Genomic DNA, 20,487 nt, shown 5'->3' with positions numbered 1-20,487 from the left:
CTGTCCCTTGACTGCCCCCCCGGAACCCTCCACCCCTTCTCCAACCCCCCAACCCCCTTACCGTGCCACTCAGACCAGCTTGTCTGGTTCCGCGCAGCGCCAGACACACTGCTGCATACATGCTGCCGTGCTCCCCCGCAGAGCCCATGGAGCCCACAGCCCCCCCCTCCACCCCCACCCCAGCAGCTGCCTTCCAGATTTGAACACCTCAAAATTCAGGAGTGCTCAAGCTCAGTTTGGGCAGCTGCTACTTCATTTCTCCCAAATCAAATATATTGATCCACTGCAACTTGCTGTAGAAAAAGTAGGATAAAATTGAGCAAGAAATGCTTCCCAGTGGTTATTAGGACTGGAATTGCTATTTTCAACAGCCATTGCCTTTTGTTTGTTTGTTTGTTTGTTTAAAAGGAAGACAGTGATATTGCATTGGCAAATTCCCCATAGAAACAAAGAGTGGAACAAAAGAATAATGAAGGCACCTCAACTTTTCCTCATTTATGGAGGACAGTCTTATAATATGCATCCAGATATCCTCCAATCACACAAGGTGAAAATTGTTCCACTTTACTGCAGTTCTGTAATCATATGGGACCCAATCCTGTTTGTGTTCTGTGCACGTCCAAAATTCCTGCTGAATGACCCACCCTGGGAGCAAGTTTCCAGTGACCCAGGGCTGCGGCGGAAGGAGGGTGTTGGTGGGGGGGGAAGATCCCAGGGCTGGGGTGGCAGGAGGTGTCTGTGGGGGGGCACTGGTGGGGGGGGAAGGGGGGAGCCCAGGACTGGGGCGGCAGGGGGGTGGGGGAAGGGCACTGGTGGGGGGGGAAAGGGGGAAGCCCAGTGCTGGGGTGGCAGGGGGTGTGGGGTGGGGGGAGAGCCCAGGGCTGGGATGGAGGTAGCCAAATTTTTTTTTGCATGGGGCAGCAAAAAACCTAGAGCCGGCTCTGACACATACGCATCCATCAGATATTCTGCAGCTGCTGCATAGTTACCAGTCCTGGACATAGCTTGAGTTCATGGCTTGATTTTGCAGCTTGGGTTCGTAGCTTGTGGCAGCTAACTGGCCAGGAAAGCTGGGCACAAGGATGAGCTGGATCTCTGTTGGGCATGCACCTATGTCCTTCCATGTTGGCAGCAGACTGTTACCCTCCAAAGTCTCCCATCTCACCCATCCTTTTTGTAGGCTTTAGTTTGAATCCAGAGTCTATAGGTCTTGCTGTGTCACGCTGCCTCTGGGTTTGGTGATTGATCACCCGTCAATTGCAGTCGTGACTTTCAGCCTCGGACCTGGCTTTGATCTTCCTTCTATTGTACCTTTTCTTTTTAGGGTGGACTCTTCTCACTTTATCAGAGGAGTAGCCATGTTAGTCTGGATCTGTAAAAGCAGCAAAGAGTCTTGTGGCACCTTATAGACTAACAGACGTTTTGGAGCATGGGCATTCGTGGGTGAATACCCACTTCATCGGATGCATTCTTACTATTCTTCCTATCTTCTCACTTTGTTAGGGCTCTTGTCTGCTTCTTCAGCCGGTGAGGTTTGAACTTTATTTCATCAGGACAGGCTGGGGCTGGAGGTTGATTCCATCATCTATACATACCTCAGTCACACATCTAAACTAAACTAATAAGATTACAGCAGGGTTTGCAAAAATGAAGGTTGGAGGAAGCTTTTGCAAAATGGAGTGACCGTTTTAAAATACAGTTTGAATTACAATATGGCAAACAGTGAACAGAAGTTACAATGTAGGCAAGTGTAATGAATGGTGAACAGAAGTTACATTAATAAAGTGAACAATTAAAAACTTTAATTTATCAGTTCTACAAAACACATCAACTAAATTAATTTTTATTGATGACACTCTTTGCAGTAAACCATATGGAAAAAGAATTCCAATTACCTTTGTCCCTTGCTATGTATAACTTATTTTGTGCCTTACCCTTTCTGATTTTGTCCTTGCACGTATATGCTATTCTTTTGTAATCCTCCTTAGTAATTCCACATTTTGTAGGATTTTTTTTTCATTTTCAGGTCATTAAAAAACTTCTGATGGAGTCATATGGGCCTCTTGCTATTCTTCCTATCTTCTCTTTGCATTTTATCTTTACTCGGAGACTTTCAGCTGGTCTGCTTCTCACCTCCTTCTGGACCTCAGAACAAGTGTACAATGCAATACTTTCTCTCTTTTTTTCCTGCCTGTCCTTCCTGAACAAGCTATAGCCCTCTATACCAATATTCCAGTCATGAGATTTAGCTCAGCAAGTATCTGTGATGCCAGTTAAGCTCAGTTATCACTTATGTATTAAAACTCCCAGTTCTTACTGTTTATTCCCCATTAGTATTACTCCTCCTAGAATCACAGAATATCAGGGTTGGAAGGGACCTCAGGAGGTCATCTAGTCCAACCCCCTGCTCAAAGCAGGACCAAACCCAACTAAATCATCCCAGCAAGGGCTTTGTCAAGCCTGACCTTAAAAACCTCTAAGGAAGGAGATTCCACCACCTCCCTAGGTAACCCATTCCAATGCTTCACCACTCTCTGAGTGAAAAAGATTTTCCTAATATCCAACCTATAAACATCTAAGATTTTAAGCAGATGCCCCCATGGATTTCCCTCTTGTTTCTCCTATAATTCTACTGCAATTTTCCACATCTACTTCTCCCCAAACATCTAGTCCTCTATTAAGGTCACTTGTTTTTACCTGGTGGCTTTTTTCACCTGCCCCCTCTGAACTTAATTTTAAGCTCTTCTCATAAGGTTGGTGAGTCAACGCATGAAGATGTTCTTCTCCTTCTTGGTCAGACGGACCCCAACTCTTCCCAGCAAACCTCCTTCCTGCAATAGCAGCCCGTGGTAGAGGAAGTCAAACCCTCCCATAGACCCATCTTCATAACCCTATTATGTGGATATGCTACCGTTGAGTGTGTATTGAGCAGAAAGAACACTCAGTGCAGGAGACAAGGGGACTGAGTTTAACTACAGATGTCAAGTTCACATACTTCCATTTTCAGTGACTAATCTCTTAAGCCAGTGGGGATGGCCATGGTACAAAAGTATTTCTGTAGATCAGCATGTGATTATTTGTATTGCAGCACTGCCTCATAGTCCCAGTCACAGACCAGGATCCCATTGCTCTAGGACCTGTACAGACATAGAACAAGATGGTCCTTAACTGTAATTAATTGACACATATTAACAGCACAACAAACGGACAAGAGGATAATAAAGCAAGCAAAAAAGCCCCCATTGACCAGGTACCAGCATATAACTAATAGAATGCTACATATTTAGGGAATGTGAGGGCAGTTGACAGTCTGTGCCTCACGCTCCCAGTCTCCTGCCCAATCCCTGGCTGTGCTGCAAGGATGCTGTGGATCGGACGCTTGCTCTGGGGGTGGCCACACGCCCTCTGGCTCTAGGTGGCAGGATCCTTCTTCCCAGGGTCAGTCCCCCCATCAGGGTTATGATCCCCCTCCAAGTCTGGCCTGCAAGGCCTCTTGGCTGGGGGCATCTCCCTGTGCTGCGCCCGCTGCCCAGGGTCCCCCCTCGCTCCCCACAGTGCTCACTGCTCCAGCTTCAGCCCCAGCACTGATGCTGCTCTGCCTCCAGCTCCCTGGGCTGCTCTTCTGGCCCCTCTGGCTCTGGTTGCTGCAGCTCTGCTCCCAGCACAGGTCTGCTCCCTGGGCTGCTTCTGTGGCCCTGCTCCCAGCACAGGTCTGCTCCCTGGGCTGCTTCAATTCATAAGGTAAGTTTGAGTGTTTGCTCTGAAACTGGAAGCCCCCACGGTGAGGAGAGAAACATCACCAGGTTGGAATGCAAGTTTGCCGCAGGAGCTGTCATCTTCTGGCCAACACAAGAAGGCCCCTGGACACCAGACAAACCCTTGTGGAACATCAGAAGACAAAAGACTTTTTTGATTGCTCTCCCCCTCCGCCCCCCAAAGAAGGGATGTGCACATGGACTCGTCCCATCACCTTGAACTGTGGGGGAAGGGAATAAAAATCCCCGACAAGAAGAAACGGCACCTTTGTGGCTGTTTGAACTCTGAAGGGCCAGAGACTTGAAACTGAAGCCAGAGATCCCCAGGGGCTGCCTCCTGGGGTGCCCTGAAAGATGCCTTGAATAGACAGATCAGGACAATTCTGTCACTCTCAGGAGTTAGATGGTAACTCATTGGTTGTACAAGTTCGCTTGCTTTGACCTGTAAATGACGCTCTTAGTCCTTTTCCCTAATTAATAAACCTTTAGCTAGTTTCTTACAGGATTGGCTACAGGCATCACTTTGATGCAGGATCGAGGGTGTCAAGTGATCTGGGGTAGGTGACTGGTCTCTTGGGTCTGGAAGCAACCTGAATGTGGTGTCATTTTTGGTGTAAGCAGGGGGGGCTCCAGGCACCAGCATGCCAAGCGCGTGCCTGGGGCAGCAAGCAATGGGGGTCGCTCTGCCAGTTGCCGCAAGGACAGCAGGCAGGTTGCCTTCGGCAGCATGCCTAAGGAGGGTCTGTTGGGCCCACGGCTGAATCCGCAGGACCGGGGACCTCCCGCAGGCAAGCCGCAGAAGGCAGCCTGCCTGCCTGCCATGCTTGGGGCGGCAAAATACCTAGAGCCTCCCCTGGGTGTAAGTGACCATTTATCACTAAGTCCAGTTTGTCTGGGTGGCAGGATAGACTGGAGAGTCTAAAGGGACTGCGTGTGACTCCATGGTAAGGCTCATATAGAGATCCAGGCGTTCACAGTTACTGGCTTGGTGAAATCTGATTGTAGAACACACCACCAGCTTGGGGTGTCTGCCCTGATATTGGCAGTCTGCTCTGAGTTAGGCACTCATGGTCGTGAGCCACTCCAGACATGCACTGCACTCTGAATTGACACAAGCGCTCCTGGTGAGGATGCGCAGGGGTGACCAGGAGCATGTGTTCAACTTCCCATAATGCAGTGTTCTGCATCCCATAATATTTCACACCTCTTTTCAAAATCCCCAAAAACCTGTGCGTCCCTTCTCACTGTCTACCATCTCTGACAGAAGCATGGAGCATGCACAGCTCTGCACTACTCTCGTGAGTATTGTGAGCACGGGGCACCTGAGCCTGCAGAATTTGCAGAGTGTGACTCATTTCAGCCCCATGAGGCACTTCAAAAACATCTCTAATCACTCTGGGCTGGAATGACAGTGAGTGGCACAGTGGGATAGCTGCTCATGGTGCACTCTGCCTTGATACACGCACTCCTGGTGAGGCCACGCACCGCTGACTCAAGGAGTGCAGTGTGTACACGCACAAGCAATGTAATAACTGCGATGGCTGTATGCGTGGGCGGCAAGATATATACCCACATTGTGCCCAGGCACCAGCAATATTCAGAGCCCAGGGGCCCAGCTCCACCAATGTTTGGGGCCGGGTCTCCCCCCAGCCCCACCTACTGCCCCGCCCCCGCACCTCCTGAGTGTCCTCCGCTGCCCCCACCCCCTTGCTGACCCAGGAGCAGGGTATCCCTGCTTCTTCTGTGCAGCTCCATGCTGCCCTGCTGCAGGGTCCTAGTGCCCTCCAAATCGACTGCCAGGGCAGACTCTGAGCCTGCCCTTCTACCTCAGACCCTTCCCTTTTCCGGTGGGACCTCTATCAGCACAGGCTCCCTCCACCCACAGTCAACACTCCTGCCCCATGCTGGGCAAGGAGGCAGCCCCATCCCCCGCCCCCAGTGTGGCTACAGTCAGGGAAAACAGCAGGGGAGGGGCAGCACGGAGCACCCCCTGGCACCCACCAGTGACAGTGCTGGGGGTGAGTGTACTGCTGGGGGGGTGGGAAAGGGGGGCTCGTTCCCCAGAGCTCGCTGCTGCCGGCAGGGAAAGGGCTGGGGGGAGTCCTCCTCTCTGGCCCCTGTCCTGGAGCAGCCTGCCTGCACCCCAAACTCATCCCCAGCCCTGCCCCACCCCAGAGCCCATACCCCCAGCCAGAGCTTTCATCCCCCCACCACATCCTCAACCCTAGCCCTGAGCCCCTCCAGCACCCCAAGCCCCTCATCTCCAGCCCCAGCCAGAGCCCTCATCCCCCCGACACCCCAACCCTCTACCTTAGCCCTGAGCCTCTCCAGCACCCCAAGCCCCTCATCCCCAGTCCCAGCCAGAGCCCTCACCCCCCCACACCCGAACCTTCTGCCCCAGCCCTGAGCCCCCTCCTGCATCATGAACCCCTCATCCCCAGCCCCACCCCACAGCCCTCACCCCAGACCCCTCCCCTCTGCCATAGCCCTGATCCCCCTCCCACATCCCAAACCCAGCCCCACCCCTGCATCCCCTCCCTTCTCCAAACTCCCTCCCAGTGCCTGCACCCTGCACCCCTCCTGCACCCGAGACCTCCTCCCCCACTCAAAATCCCTCCCAGAGCCTTGGGTAGGTGGGGGGCAGAGATTTGGGGGGGGGCAGAGTTTGGGCGGGGGCGGGTTCTGGGCAATACCAAAATGTCTACAAACCTGCCGCCCATGCTCCTGTATGCATAGAATAGATATGGCAGCATAACCTCCCAGTCATTCTGGCGTCTATCCACATACATTTTCAACATAGACTTCAGTGTGCCATTGAACGGTTCTACTAGACCGTTAGTCTGGGGGTGGTAGGGAGCAGCTTTCAGGTGCTTCACCCCAAATAACTCCCACAACTGCTTGAAAACCACCGACATAAAGTTAGACCCACGGTCAGACAATATTTCCTTGGGAAAACCCACTCTGCTAAAAATAGAGAACAAGGCCACTGCCACTGTCTCTGCCTCAATATTAGCCAAGGCTACAGCCTCAGGATATCTGGTAGCAAAATCTACCAACACCAGGATGTATTTCTTCCCATTTTTGGAAGGTTTGGGGAGTGGCCCTACAATATCCACAGCCACTCTGGCAAACGCCTCCCCAATAACGGGCAGAGGCTGGAGGGGCACCTTGCTAGGCCCCCTTTAACCCCTTACGCTTCTGGCACAGTTCACAGCTCCTGCAGTAATCTCTCACCGACCCAAAAAGGTGAGGCCAGTAGAAATTTTGCTCTAGCCTGTCACATGTTTTGCCTAGACCCAGATGTCCTGCAAATGGACCATCATGAGCCAACTTCAACAAATCATTGTGGTAACTCTCAGGTACCACAAGATGTTTGCGAACTGCTGCTTAGGAATTCTTCCTTCCCCTAGGCGGCTCCCTATACAACAGCCCATCCTGCATAAAAAACCTGCCTCTCTCTTCACTGGCTGGGACCTGACTCTCTCTAGAGATACATCACTTTGCTGAGCCACAATGAATTCACTCTGGGTTTTGTTTGAATTCAGAACCATCTCTGATATTTCAGACAAACCCTCACCTGATTCATCTTGAGAGACACTCTCTGTCTGTTTGCCGTTCCCCTCACTGCCATCAGTCAGGGTATTTGCCACAGACCCAAACTCCCTCTGTGACCTGGTCACCACATTAACTTGGCCAGGCACCCCCAGTATGTTATTTCCTACCAAAACATCCGCCGGAATTAAATCCCGGACAGCAGCCTTCACATCCCGTTTAAAGCCATCCCACTCAAGGTGGATTCTAGCCATCGGCAGGTCCACAGAGTACTCAGATAGTGCCACTATCGTCACATATTCCCCAGGGAACATGTCCTCTGGCTTCACCAGATGTCCCTTGACTTTAGTTACATCCGAGCCAGTGTCTTGCCATCCCATGCATTCAACACCATTGACCTTTGCCTCCATAATAAACCTCTCACTCCCTTGCCATGCCTTAGTTCTGACATAACTGGTGAGCTCATCACCTCCTCCCATACCACTGGAGACGATGGGGTTGGCATTAGCCACTGCTTTGCTTGCACCTGAACTTAAGGTGGTGCTGTTGAGGCTTGGTTCAGCCTGAGTGCTCAGGGTAATGGAGTTGGCATTTACTGCTGGCTTTGGGCTGCCCTTCAGTGTCGGGCAATCTGGTCTCATGTGGCCGAGCATGCCACAGTGATAGCAGGTAACCTGTTCCGTCCTGGGATGCGAGTTCCTACCCTCCAGGCCCCCTAGGGCTCCTTTAGAAGAGTCAGGGCCGGTTTACTTTTAAATCCTTCCTTCCTCTTGAACTGGGGAGAATGGTGATTATTTTTCCCCAGGGGTTTACATCCTTCCCGAGCCCTGTTTTGGGTAGGGGCATCCGCAATCTCTGCCGCCCGTAGGACTGACTCAGGGTCCCTATCACACACAGCTGCTCTAACATGGTCAGGCACAATGTCTAGGAACTGTTCCAAAGTTATCAAATCCAGCAGTTTTTCAAAACTCCCATGTGCCATTGCTCCCATAACCCACTTTTTAACAAAACCCATCAGCTTATGAGCACATTCTACAAAAGTCCAATCCTTAGACATTTTAAACTCTCTAAATTTAACTCTGTAAGATTCAGGAGTAACCTTGAACCACCTTAACACAGAATCTTTAAACCGCTCATAATCTAAGGCTTGTTCCCCCAATTCATTAAATACCTCCCTGGTTTTTCCAGTCAGTCTGGTCAGCAGGGCAGGCATTTGCTGACCTTCTGGGATCTGGTACAGATTGCAGAGGCATTTAAAGGTAGGCAAAAACTCCTCTATATCCTCAGTATCACTGTAAATGGGACACATCCTTTCCCAGTTTTTCTCATGGTGGTGGGGAAGGGGGCGATGATTTTCTCTCTTCTTCCATTACTTGGAGCTGAAGTTTGTCCATCTCCTGTTCCATCTTGTGAGTCTCCTGTTCAGCAGCCAGCAGCTCCAGACGCCCCTTACGAGCTCTCTCTTATCAGCCTCCTTCTTTCTCTCATCAGCCTCCTTCTTTCTTTTATCAGCTTCTTTCTCTCTCTCATTGGCCTCCTTCTTTCTTTTATCAGCTTCTTTCTCTAGTTCAGCTATTTTTTGCTTCTCCAGCAATCGAAGATCTGCTAGATTCTGTTCATGCTCAAGTTGCAGTTTACTTGTCGTCTTTTGCCCTCTAATTCTTTCTGCATCTTCTGTATCCTCAGGTAAGGGCTGCGCTCTTGCCCCCTGATCACTGGCCATTAACAGATTTCTGAGTTCTTGATTTTTTGATTTCTTTCTAAAGCTTATCCCCTTTTCTGAACACAAATTTTCCAGGGCTTTTTTGTCAAGTCCCCCATATGCTCTTTGCTCAGCCATTGCAGCAGCTCTTTAACCAGTCAAACTCTCAAAACCAAAATTCAGATTTATATAGCGTGGGGTTATGACCCAAAGCTTAATTGACATGATTCTGTGGATCCAAGCATGACTACGCCACTGTGACAGTGCTGGTTCTGGCGGGACCCCACTGAGAGTGCCAATTCAGGACCAAATGCTTAAACAGGGTAGTTACAGCCCAAGGCTGGGGTTCTTCTACCTCTAAGGCAAACCAAACCAGCCAAACAAAGAGGACTTTGGTTGCAACCATGTTCTATATGGTCCCAGATTATATCAATAACGTCACACCAGGATTTCACTCCAGTTGCCTGGGAGGAATTCTGCATTCTGTGTCCTATAGAGGTTACTCCCTATTCTCTCTTTGCAGCTCACTGTGGTTGTTCTGCGAATTAGCTGCTGGTTGTGTTGTTCTTGTGTGGAAGCAGGGAAAGAAAGAGAGTGTTTAAGTGCAGGCATTTAAGTGTCAGAGACAGAACAACTATTGAGCTAAGTCTTAGCCTAATATCGTGAGACCTGTAGAAGCAGGGCTCACGTCAGAAGCAAGTGGAAAACAGCAGAATAGTCAGTGTGACCTAGGCTTGAGATAACAATGTTTTGAGAAGAGCAAGTGAGAAAATACTGGAATAGATAGCAAATAATCTAAATAAAATTTAAATGTTTTTAATTAATGCACATCACAAAGTATAAATGCTTGTGAGAGTTTGCTTGTACTTTGGAGAAACTGAGGCAGAGATGCTCTCTGCCAGCTGTATTCTTCCCCTGCAATTGCCTGAATAAAGCTGTCTCTGATTTGTTGCCTCCAGCCTGAGAGTGGAGTTTTGTTTCTTCCACATGGGATATATGTATTCAAAACCAGTAGAGGGAATTTACGATATTGTACTTACACACAATAAACACAAACTGAGAATATTCTTAATTTGTTAAAACTTAAGCTCTCTTTCCGTGCAGCAGGAAAGTGAACATTTACTTCTCCCTAGATGATGCCGGACAGTAGTGCAACTTGTGCATTTTACAGTTGCACCTCTTACTGTAATATAAAATTCACCTGTTATCACTATAGGTCTCCTGCACATCTACCAACGTGATATATGCCATCATGTGCCAGCAATGCCCCTCTGCCATGTACATTGGCCAAACCGGACAGTCTCTACGCAAAAGAATAAATGGACACAAATCTGACATCAGGAATCATAACATTCAAAAACCAGTGGGAGAACACTTCAACCTCTCTAACCACTCAGTGACAGACTTGAAGGTGGCAATTTTGCAACAAAAAAACTTCAAAAACAGACTCCAAAGAGAAACTACTGAACTTGAATTAATATGCAAACTAGATACTATTAACTGTGGCCTAAACAAAGACTGGGAATGGTTGGGTCATTACACCAATTGAAAAAAAACCAGGAGTACTTGTGGCACCTTAAAGACTAACAAATTTATTGTAGCATGAGCTTTCGTGAGCTAAAGCTCACTTCTTCGGATGCATAGAATGGAACACACAGACAGGAGATATTTATACATACAGAGAACATGAAAAGGTGGAAGTATGCATACCAACAGGCAGAGTCTAATCAATTGAGATGAGCTATCGTTAGCAGGAGGAAAAAAAACTTTTTGAAGTGATAATTAAGATGGCCCATAGAAGGTGTGAGGAGAACTTAACATAGGGAAATAGATTCAATTGGTGTAATGACCCAACCATTCCCAGTCTTTATTTAGACCACAGTTAATGGTATCTAGTTTGCATATTAATTCAAGTTCAGCAGTCTCTCTTTGGAGTCTGTTTTTGAAGTTTTTTTGTTGCAAAATTGCCACCTTCAAGTCTGTCACTGTTTTTTGAAGCCAGACAACTCTCTAACTCCACATTCTACAAGCCATTACCCTCTGATCCCACTGATGATTACCAAAAGAAACTACACCATCTGCTCAAAAAACTCCCTGAGAAAGCACAGGAACAGATCTATACAGACACATGCCTGGAACCCCGACCAGGTGTATTCTATTTGCTACCCAAGATCCATAAACCTGGAAATCCTGGACGCCCCATCATCTCAAGCATTGGTACTTTAACAGCAGGATTGTCTGGCTATGTGGACTCTCTCCTCAGGCCCTATGCTACCAGCACTCCCAGCTATCTTCGAGACACCACTGACTTCCTGAGGAAACTACAATCCATCAATGATCTTCCAGAAAACACCATTCTGGCCACTATGGATGTGGAAGCCCTCTACACTAACATTCCACACGAAGATGGACTACAAGCCATCAGGAACAGTATCCCCGATAATATCACGGCTAACCTGGTGGCTGAACTTTGTGACTTTGTCCTCACCCACAACTATTTCACATTTGGGGACAATATATATCTTCAAGTCAGTGGCACTGCTATGGGTACCCGCATGGCCCCTCAGTATGCCAACATCTTTATGGCTGACTTAGAACAACGCTTCCTTAACTCTCGTTCCCTAACACCCCTACTCTACTTGCGCTACATTGATGACATCTTCATCATCTGGACTCATGGAAAAGAAGCCCTCGAGGAATTTCACCGAGATTTTAACAATTTCCATCCCACCATCAACCTCAGCCTAGACCAATCCACACAAGCGGTCCATTTCCTAGACACTACTGTGCTAATAAACGATGGTCACATAAATACCACCCTATACCGGAAACCTACTGACCGCTATACTTACTTACATGCCTCCAGCTTCCATCCCGGACACACCACACGATCCATTGTCTACAGCCAAGCTCTAAGATACAACCGTATTTGCTCCAATCCCTCGGACAGAGATAAACACCTACAAGATCTCTATCAAGCATTCTTAAACCTACAATACCCACCTGCTGAAGTGAAAAAACAGATTGACAGAGCGAGAAGAGTACCCAGAAGCCACCTACTACAGGACAGGCCTAAAAAAGAAAATAACAGAACACCACTAGCCATCACCTACAGCCCCCAACTAAAACCTCTCCAGCGCATCATCAAAGATTTACAACCTATCCTTAAAGATGATCCCTCACTCTCACAGATCTTGGGAGACAGGCCAGTCCTTGCTTATAGACAGCCTCCCAACCTGAAGCAAATACTCACCAGCAACCGCACACCATACAACATAAACACTAACCCAGGAACCTATCCTTGCAATAAAGCCCGATGCCAGCTCTGTCCACATATCCATTCAAGTGACACCATCACAGGACCTAATCACATCAGACACACCATCAGGGGCTCGTACACCTGCACATCTACCAACGTGATATATGCCATCATGTGCCAGCAATGCCCCTCTGCCATGTACATTGGCCAAACCGGACAGTCTCTACGCAAAAGAATAAATGGACACAAATCTGACATCAGGAATCATAACATTCAAAAACCAGTGGGAGAACACTTCAACCTTCCTAACCACTCAGTGACAGACTTGAAGGTGGCAATTTTGCAACAAAAAAACTTCAAAAACAGACTCCAAAGAGAGACTGCTGAACTTGAATTAATATGCAAACTAGATACCATTAACTGTGGTCTAAATAAAGACTGGGAATGGTTGGGTCATTACACCAATTGAATCTATTTCCCTATGTTAAGTTCTCCTCACACCTTCTATGGGCCATCTTAATTATCACTTCAAAAAGTTTTTTTTCCTCCTGCTAACGATAGCTCATCTCAATTGATTAGACTCTGCCTGTTGGTATGCATACTTCCACCTTTTCATGTTCTCTGTATGTATAAATATCTCCTGTCTGTGTGTTCCATTCTATGCATCCGAAGAAGTGAGCTTTAGCTCACGAAAGCTCATGCTACAATAAATTTGTTAGTCTTTAAGGTGCCACAAGTACTCCTGTTTTTTTTGCGGATACAGACTAACACGGCTGCTACTCTGAAACCTACACCAATTGAATCTATTTCCCTATGTTAAGTTCTCCTCACACCTTCTATGGGCCATCTTAATTATCACTTCAAAAAGTTTTTTTTCCTCCTGCTGATGATAGCTCATCTCAATTGATTAGACTCTGCCTGTTGGTATGCATACTTCCACCTTTTCATGTTCTCTGTATGTATAAATATCCCCTGTCTGTGTGTTCCATTCTATGCATCCGAAGAAGTGAGCTGCAGCTCATGAAAGCTCATGCTAAAATAAATTTGTTAGTCTTTAAGGTGCCACAAGTACTCCTGTTCTTTTAACTGGTAAGCTGTGACTCTTACTGATGCATGCTGTCTCCGTGTTTAGCACTTCAACATGCAAGTTCTACACTAACAGAGCACACTTTTGCTGGAAAAAATACGAGACATGCTTTGCTGCCAACTTCCACCTAGGACATGCAACATCTGTACTGGTGCATACCTGTTTAACTGGAATATGCATGCTAATGCAAGCTGATTACTGTAGCATTTAATATTTGCACTAGTACAGATCCTGCTCAGAAATATGCAAAATTTTTCTTGGTCAAATGAGTCCTGTACTAGTTACAAGGTTTATAGGCTTCCAATTGGATTTCTTAGTTCCACAAATCTTTTAACTAATATAAAAACCTAAATTCAATATTGTCTACTCTTAATCAAAAAGGCAATATCTTCTACTTTATTTAAAAACAAACGCTTGAATGATGTTAATGTTATAAAAGTATCAGAGGGGTAGCCGTGTTAGTCTGGTTCTGTAGAAGCAGCAAAGAGTCCTGTGGCACCTTATAGACTAACAGACGTTTTGCAGCATGAGCTTTCGTGGGTGAATACCCACTTCTTCGGATCGGATGCAATGTTATAAAAGGTGTCTGTCAGGATCTGCTGCATGCTTAAAGTGTTTGAGGAGATGAATATCTAATGAATGAATTACTGACTGTGACTATTTAATCACTGTAGGTGATTGACATCATGAGGGTGAATGTGGACAAGGTTTTGGAACGAGATCCAATGCTGTCAGAGTTGGATGATGCACTGCGGGCGGAATTTGAGACCAATGCTACCAAGCTGAAAAAAAAGTATTGGTGGAAGAACTGTAAGGTAACCATGACTTGAGTATTTCCAATGCAAATTAATGTGACTAAGAACTATAAGTTGTTGAATACTCCATAAAGGGGAAGAAATCCAAATAACTTTGGCCAATTTCTGCAGCGTTTACTCATGGTGAATAGTATTTAAGATTACAACATCTGGTCCTTAATGAGCATCTGGATAAGTGAAGTAGATGAACTTTCCAAAAGTTGGGTGTCCTGGCCAAGTTCCTTTACACAAAACATTCTCCAAGACACAAATGTGGCTAAGGAGAAACGAATGTACTAGTTTAAGGTGTTGGAGATCTAGAAGGAAGAAATTCAGTGATATGGATTGAATGATGACAAAACACACAACAGCACGGAGAACCTTTAGTCTCTGACAGTCACGTGTGCTAATTACAGGAAGGCCTGGAAGCCTACTCTTTCTTTGCTGAGAAGCCAAGACAGAGTGGAAAACATTAATTTGTAAGGCAGGGGAGCAGTAGTTGAGTCTAGAGAAGAAGCTTTTGCCCTCCTTTAAAAATATCTAAGTGAGCTGTTTGTACTAAATTATGTGCTTTTTTTTAACAGATATGGGCAGTGTTGATAGCATTTGTTCGCATCATCATCATCATCACCATCACTGGTATGTATTTAGCTAAAGTACTATTTTGTCAGTAGGACTAGAGTACATGAGGCATAATCTGTAAATTAAATGCAAAAAGTTGTTAATGTAACACACTCTGGTTGTGACTGCTAGTACGTAGGTCATAATATTCAAAAGTTAAGGTTCACACAGTAACGCTAACTTAGCCATATTGCATGCTTGACATATGCAGTAGTTCAAAGTAGTACTTACACTGCTTAATTGATGTTTGAACATAATCTGTGTGATGTGGTGAAGTTATGGCTTCTGTGGGAACCTTAACTGTTGAATCTCAGGCTTTTTTGCATTGAGCAGAAATGGGATCATGCAGGAGACTGGGACCCCTGAGTCCCTGTCCCAGCTCTGCTAGTGACTCTGAGCGTGACCAGGTCACGTGACCACTTCTTTGCCTCAGTTTTTCCAATCTTTAAAATGGGGATAATGACGCATACCTCACAGGGGTTTCCAAAGAGTAACATGAAATGTTTTGAGAACTTAGATAACAGAAGCTGTGGACATACACCTTTCTCAAATTCATCTTTCATGGTATTTCTACATTTATTAATCCTTTAGACTCCAGGTTCAACACCCTTATGTCACTTTTTGTTCTTGCAAAGCAGTCTGGCCCTCTTCTATCGGGTCACATCCTTTTCTTAATCCCCATATGGGTACTCCAGCCAATCAGAGTCCCCTTGCTGTCTTCCAGCCCAGAAGCCAGGCAAAACAAAGAACAAAAAAAGTAGGGGAGCTTCATATGAGACTCCTTCTCCAATCCTCAATAGTGCCAAGATAGCAAGGTAGTTAGGCCAGGTCTACACTTTAAACTTACCCCTGCATGCCATTGATAGAACTATGTGTGAAAAATCCACACCTGTGAGCGACGCAGTTACACCTACTTAACCCCTGTTGTAGACAGCGCTACGTGGCCAGGAGAGCTTTTCCCCTCGACATAGCTACTGTCCCTCGTGGAGGTGGATAAACTATGCCAATGGGAGAAGCTGTCCCATCAGGGTAGTATTGTCTTCACTGAAGCGCTACAGCAGTCCAGCTGCACTGGTGCCACTGCAGGTCTACACTTAAAACCCTGCCCTTAGACTCAGTTCAGGCAAGAGCCTTGATCTGACAAGCCTCACTTGAGTGCAGGAAACACCACTGACTTCATGCACTAGCTTTCCTGCTGGAGCAGAAGCCTGGGAGAGGAGGAGGACAGGCAGTTCTCAAGGATTCATCACCGGTGAACAAGCTGTTTAAACAGAAGTATATTGCAGTAGAAGCTGTAAGAGAAAAGACATTTATGCTCCCTTGTTTGATATCCAGATTTCACTTGTCCCAAATTCTGAATGTTGGCGGATGTACCCGTATGTATACAACAGCCACAAGCCCATCATTATAACTGGTAACAAACCTGTAAATACAAATGCAAGTGGAGATGTTTATGGTGAGTGCAAGCAGGGCCGGCTCCAGGTTTCTGCTGACCCAAGTGGTGGGGGAAAAAAAAAAGCCAATCGGCGGCACTACGGTGGCAGCTCAGTAGTGCCGCTCCATTCTTCGGCAGCACTTTGGGAACGGGTCCTTCACTCCCTCTCTTCCTCTTTGGCGGCACTTCGGTGGCAGCTCTAAGAAGAAGAGAGGGACTGAGGGACCCGCCGCCAAATTCCTGCCAAAGACCTAGACTTGCGGCCCCAATAGTGGATGGAGTGCCGCCCCTTTGTATTAGCCGTCCCAAGCACCTGCTTCCTTAGCTGGTGCCTGGAGCCGGCCTTGGGTGCAAGGAAGACTGTGGATTCATATTCTGGTCATAGCAGAGCCAGGGAGCTTATGACTAGTTACACTGCTTGGTGTTTAGCTGTTTGAATTTGTGATGTAGCTGTTAACAAGCTTTCCAGCAGGATTAATTTACTCTCCAACTCTGACAGCATATTCATTTCTCATCTTTGGGCCTGTTTGTAACACAATCTACAGCAACTAATTGTGATGCTACAAACAGAATTGTGACCATAGGTGAGAAATACCCAGGACATGAATTCTAAAAGCCAAGCCTGTGCATGCAGGGGCGGCTCTAGGAATTTGGCCGCCCCAAGCAGTCATGCCTGCGGGAGGTGCTGGTCCCGCGGCTCGGGTAAACCTCCCGTAGGCATGACTGCGGAGGGTACGCTGGTCCCACAGCTCCAGTGGACCTCCCGCAGCTGCGGAGGGTTCGCTGGTCCCACGGCTCCGGTGGAGCATCCGCAGGCATGCCTGCGGGAGGTCCACCCGAGCCGCGGGACCAGCGAACCTTCCGCAGTCATGCCTGCGGGAGGTCTACCCGAGCCGCGGGACCAGCGCACCCTCTGCAGTCATGCCTGCGGGAGGTCCGCTGTCCCGCGGCTCCATTGGACCTCCTGCAGGCATGACGGCGGAAGGTCCGCCGGACCCGCCTGCCGCCCTGCCGGCAAAATGCCACCCCATGCGCGCGCTTGGCACGCTGGGGTCTGGAGCCGGCCCTGTGTGCATGAATGAAACTATGGTAAAACAAACACAGGAAATTATTTAGAATTTCCTTTTGTTGAATATTTTGAGTGTTCCGTTGCTCAAGTCTTTAAGTTGCAGAATTGTTTTATGCCTCTTTGATGTGGGGCAAGAGGACTGTCGCTTTTCCAATCCTTATTTTTCTGTTATAGTCTGGAGTGTATCCTCATGAGTTACAAGAAGAAATGCAAACCAGTGGAAGCCATCTCTCTCCTTCAAACCTGCTGTATTCTCAAGCTCTCACCTACTGATATATAAAGCAAAATTATTTCGATTCGTCATGTGATAACTTTCTCTCATTTATAGGAAATGTGCCTTTATTTAAAAGTTACACTCCTAATTTTAAAATACTAATAAGCACAGGCCACACCTTGCACAGTGCCTTGGTAATCTTGAGTATGAGCTGGTGAAGAGGATTTCATGTTTGCATTTCAGAATCTAGAAGCAATGTATTGTTGCCAGTGACGACAGCATTCTAGATCAATTTGAAGAGTATGTTTGGGTATCTGTCCTCTTCGCTGTCTCCTTCATGCCCCAATTTAAAGATGTCTCTTCTGACACACTACTAAAGGAATGGGAACCAAATCTTAAATTTGTGCCTTCTTGGAAGAAACTCTGAATACGTCTGCCATTTGAACAGACTTTGCCTGCCTTGCCTTACTCCATTAATGCCTTCTGACTAGTTGTGGAAGAACCTGCCACCCTTGTAAACACTACTTGTCATTCACTGCTGTTTTATCAATATGCAGTTAAATTCTATTATTGAAGTTCTAAATATTGGAGCACTGAACCGTTAGTGTTGCCTTGTGGTATTTCTGATTAAACACATCTCTATAAGGTGTTTACATTTTCTTCAAAAGACAGTCTGTCACTTTTTGGTGTCAGTTTAATCTGAAAGAGTATCTTTAAAAATGTTTAGTGTTTGTAATGTAGACACTTACCAAAGTTGGTTTTGTTTGGGGGTTTTGTCTTTTGCCAAAAAGTAGTTCAGTGAAAACTTTTCTCTGCAAGCCAGCAAGATGTTTCCAGTGTAGAATCAGTGCCAAATGTAGTTTAAAAATGTATATATATTTATATGTAATCTGTTTGCATTACTTCACAAATTGTCTTCCCTCTAAACTAGTCCTCTGAGTGAATGTTCCCTTAGGACTTCAGGAAAGGTTGGTAACAAACGCCGTTGCCTCTTCCCTCTTCTCGACAAACTTTTTCGGTATGGCTGACTGTTCTCCATGAGGAGGGAAAGAAATAACTTGGTGCTTCACCCAGAGTCACCACTATGTGTACCCTCTAGTCTGTCTGTTTCTAATTTCTTTCCAGTCCTTGTTTCTACTTCCTCTGTATAGTTTTTCCTTTCTCTTGTCTCTTTTTTCCTCCCTTACTTTGCTCTGTTGGCTTATAATTAACTATCTGAGGCCTTGCCTGTGTCTTTGAGGATGAAGAGGGAGAGAAAGGCAAGGATTTCTTTGCCTGCTGAAGTAATTTCTGTTCTATCTTCATCACTGCAGTGACTTCTTTGAATGTACAAAGTCTCTTAGAAAAATAACTCGACTGTATAAATGCACCATGGACCAGTAACAAAGCTAACAGTACAAAAATGTAATCTTATTTACTCACAATTAAGAAACTTTTTATTATTATGTTTATGCTGCAGCTTTTAAAGAAATATCAACTCTCTGTACTAGTTCCTACACTGTCAGAGGTTTCTAAGTGTATGTCACCAGGGAGGCGTGTGTCCCTGCACTGTGTTGGCCTTTGTAACTTTTAATAAAGCAGCTGTTGAAACTACCATGTGTTCCTCAGCGTGTGTGTGTGTAGGGGGGGGCTGTTAGGAAGAAAGGTCTCTGCTGCCTTGCGCTGCTGGGGAGGCGGCTGCACCTCCTGGGCGGGCATTGAGGGCAGAGTGGCCCATGGATGGTTGCCGTGCTGGGCCAAGCTGTAGCCCCAGATCCCCACCCTGGGTGATGGGTGGGGGGAGGGCAGGGGGAGCTGGGTGCTGAGGCGGCGGCTCGAGCCCCAGCCAGTAGGTGGTTCCGTCTCTAGATTTAGCCCCTCAGGGGGTTGGGGGTGGCTGCGTGCGTGTGTTCCCTCTGTGTGCTGTCCCAGCTCTGTGCACACAGCTGTCACAGCAGATCTCGAGAGAACCCCCAACGACCACAGACTCTAGAAAGAAACGAAGGCACGTCGGCCAGGTTTATTGTCGAAGAAAAACACAGTCTCCAGCTCCCTGGCATAGAATTCCAAGGTGCTGCTGAGGTGTGGCCAGCTAGTACTTATGTGCTCCCTGACAATGGACTCAGCTCAGTCACTGGTGGGACTTTCCACTGCCCCCGAGGCTGGCCAAAGACACTGCCCCAGGGATGCATTCTTATACACCGGTACAAACACGTTACACATCACTCCTGACGTATTGAGGTGCAACCCTTCTACCTAGCAAGGTACAACCCTTCTACGTAGTAAGGTGCCGCCTCTCACCTTGTACATGTTGGTTCGAACAAAACAACTCTCCATCATATTACCCTTTTGGCCCTGTCATTGGGATGGGTCAACCTGTTCCTTGTTATCTGTGAGTATACAAGTATGCAAATGTTCTGATATCTGATGTCTCTTTTCGCAGCATCAGCCCTTTTCTTGCCAGCTTCTGAGAGCAGGGCCTGCCTCTGGCTCACAGCTTAACTTTGCTTTATGTTAGTAAAGTCTTGACCATTACTTTGGTCTAAGCCTTAGTCCTCATACTGGGCCTCTGATAAGGGTTTATCTTTCAGGGCCTCCTCTTACTACAGGGGCTCCCTGACAGCCGCTCTGCCCCACCACACTCGTATTGCCCTATGGGAATGCAGGGGTGGGGGCGGCCCAGGGCCCAATGGGAGGCAGCTGTGTGGTGAGTCGGAGGCCGAGCCTGCTCACTGTGGGGCTGTGTGAGGCTCTCAGGAAGGGGGAGAGAGACCCCCTAGCGGCTTGACCCTGGAGAGTGATGGGGGAGCCCGAGCTCTAGGGGTTCTACCTAAAGAACCACCGGGCTGAGGGCAAGGGCTGTAACTCTCTGGCCTTCGGGGGGCTCAATAAGCCCTCCTACAAGCTGGAGTGCAGGTGAGGGGTTGCAGGGGCTCTATAACAACCACCCCCGGGCAAAATGAGACATGGACTTATATTCACCCTGTACTGAATTGCAGCCACTTCTGGGGTGAAGGGCA

At 47.3% G+C, this 20,487-nt stretch overlaps 1 protein-coding gene across 1 annotated transcript; it reads left to right on the top strand.

Moving 5' to 3' along the window:
- The first annotated feature begins 496 nt into the window (after positions 1–496).
- On the top strand, positions 497–19,073 carry LOC123354023 (vesicle-associated membrane protein 3-like). The gene is made up of 4 exons (XM_044995634.1): positions 497–547; positions 14,030–14,170; positions 14,734–14,788; positions 17,449–19,073. The coding sequence occupies exons 1-4, from the start codon at positions 518–520 to the stop codon at positions 17,466–17,468; spliced, it is 246 nt and encodes an 81-aa protein (XP_044851569.1). The 5' UTR covers positions 497–517; the 3' UTR covers positions 17,469–19,073.
- The last annotated feature ends 1,414 nt before the right edge of the window (positions 19,074–20,487 follow it).

This window comes from Mauremys mutica, chromosome 20 (assembly GCF_020497125.1).
Source record: "Mauremys mutica isolate MM-2020 ecotype Southern chromosome 20, ASM2049712v1, whole genome shotgun sequence".
Classification (NCBI taxonomy): Eukaryota; Metazoa; Chordata; order Testudines; family Geoemydidae; genus Mauremys; species Mauremys mutica.
Note: the sequence above shows the minus strand (reverse complement) of the source record. Positions and strands in the feature narration are given on the sequence as shown.

Excerpts from the sequence above, each read along its gene's own strand:
- LOC123354023 (XM_044995634.1), top strand. The coding sequence starts at position 518 with ATGCATCCAGATATCCTCCAATCACACAAG. Across the intron at positions 14,171-14,733 it reads ATTGGTGGAAGAACTGTAAG|ATATGGGCAGTGTTGATAGC; the intron begins GTAACCATGACT and ends TTTTTTTAACAG. Across the intron at positions 14,789-17,448 it reads CATCATCATCACCATCACTG|TCTGGAGTGTATCCTCATGA; the intron begins GTATGTATTTAG and ends TTTCTGTTATAG.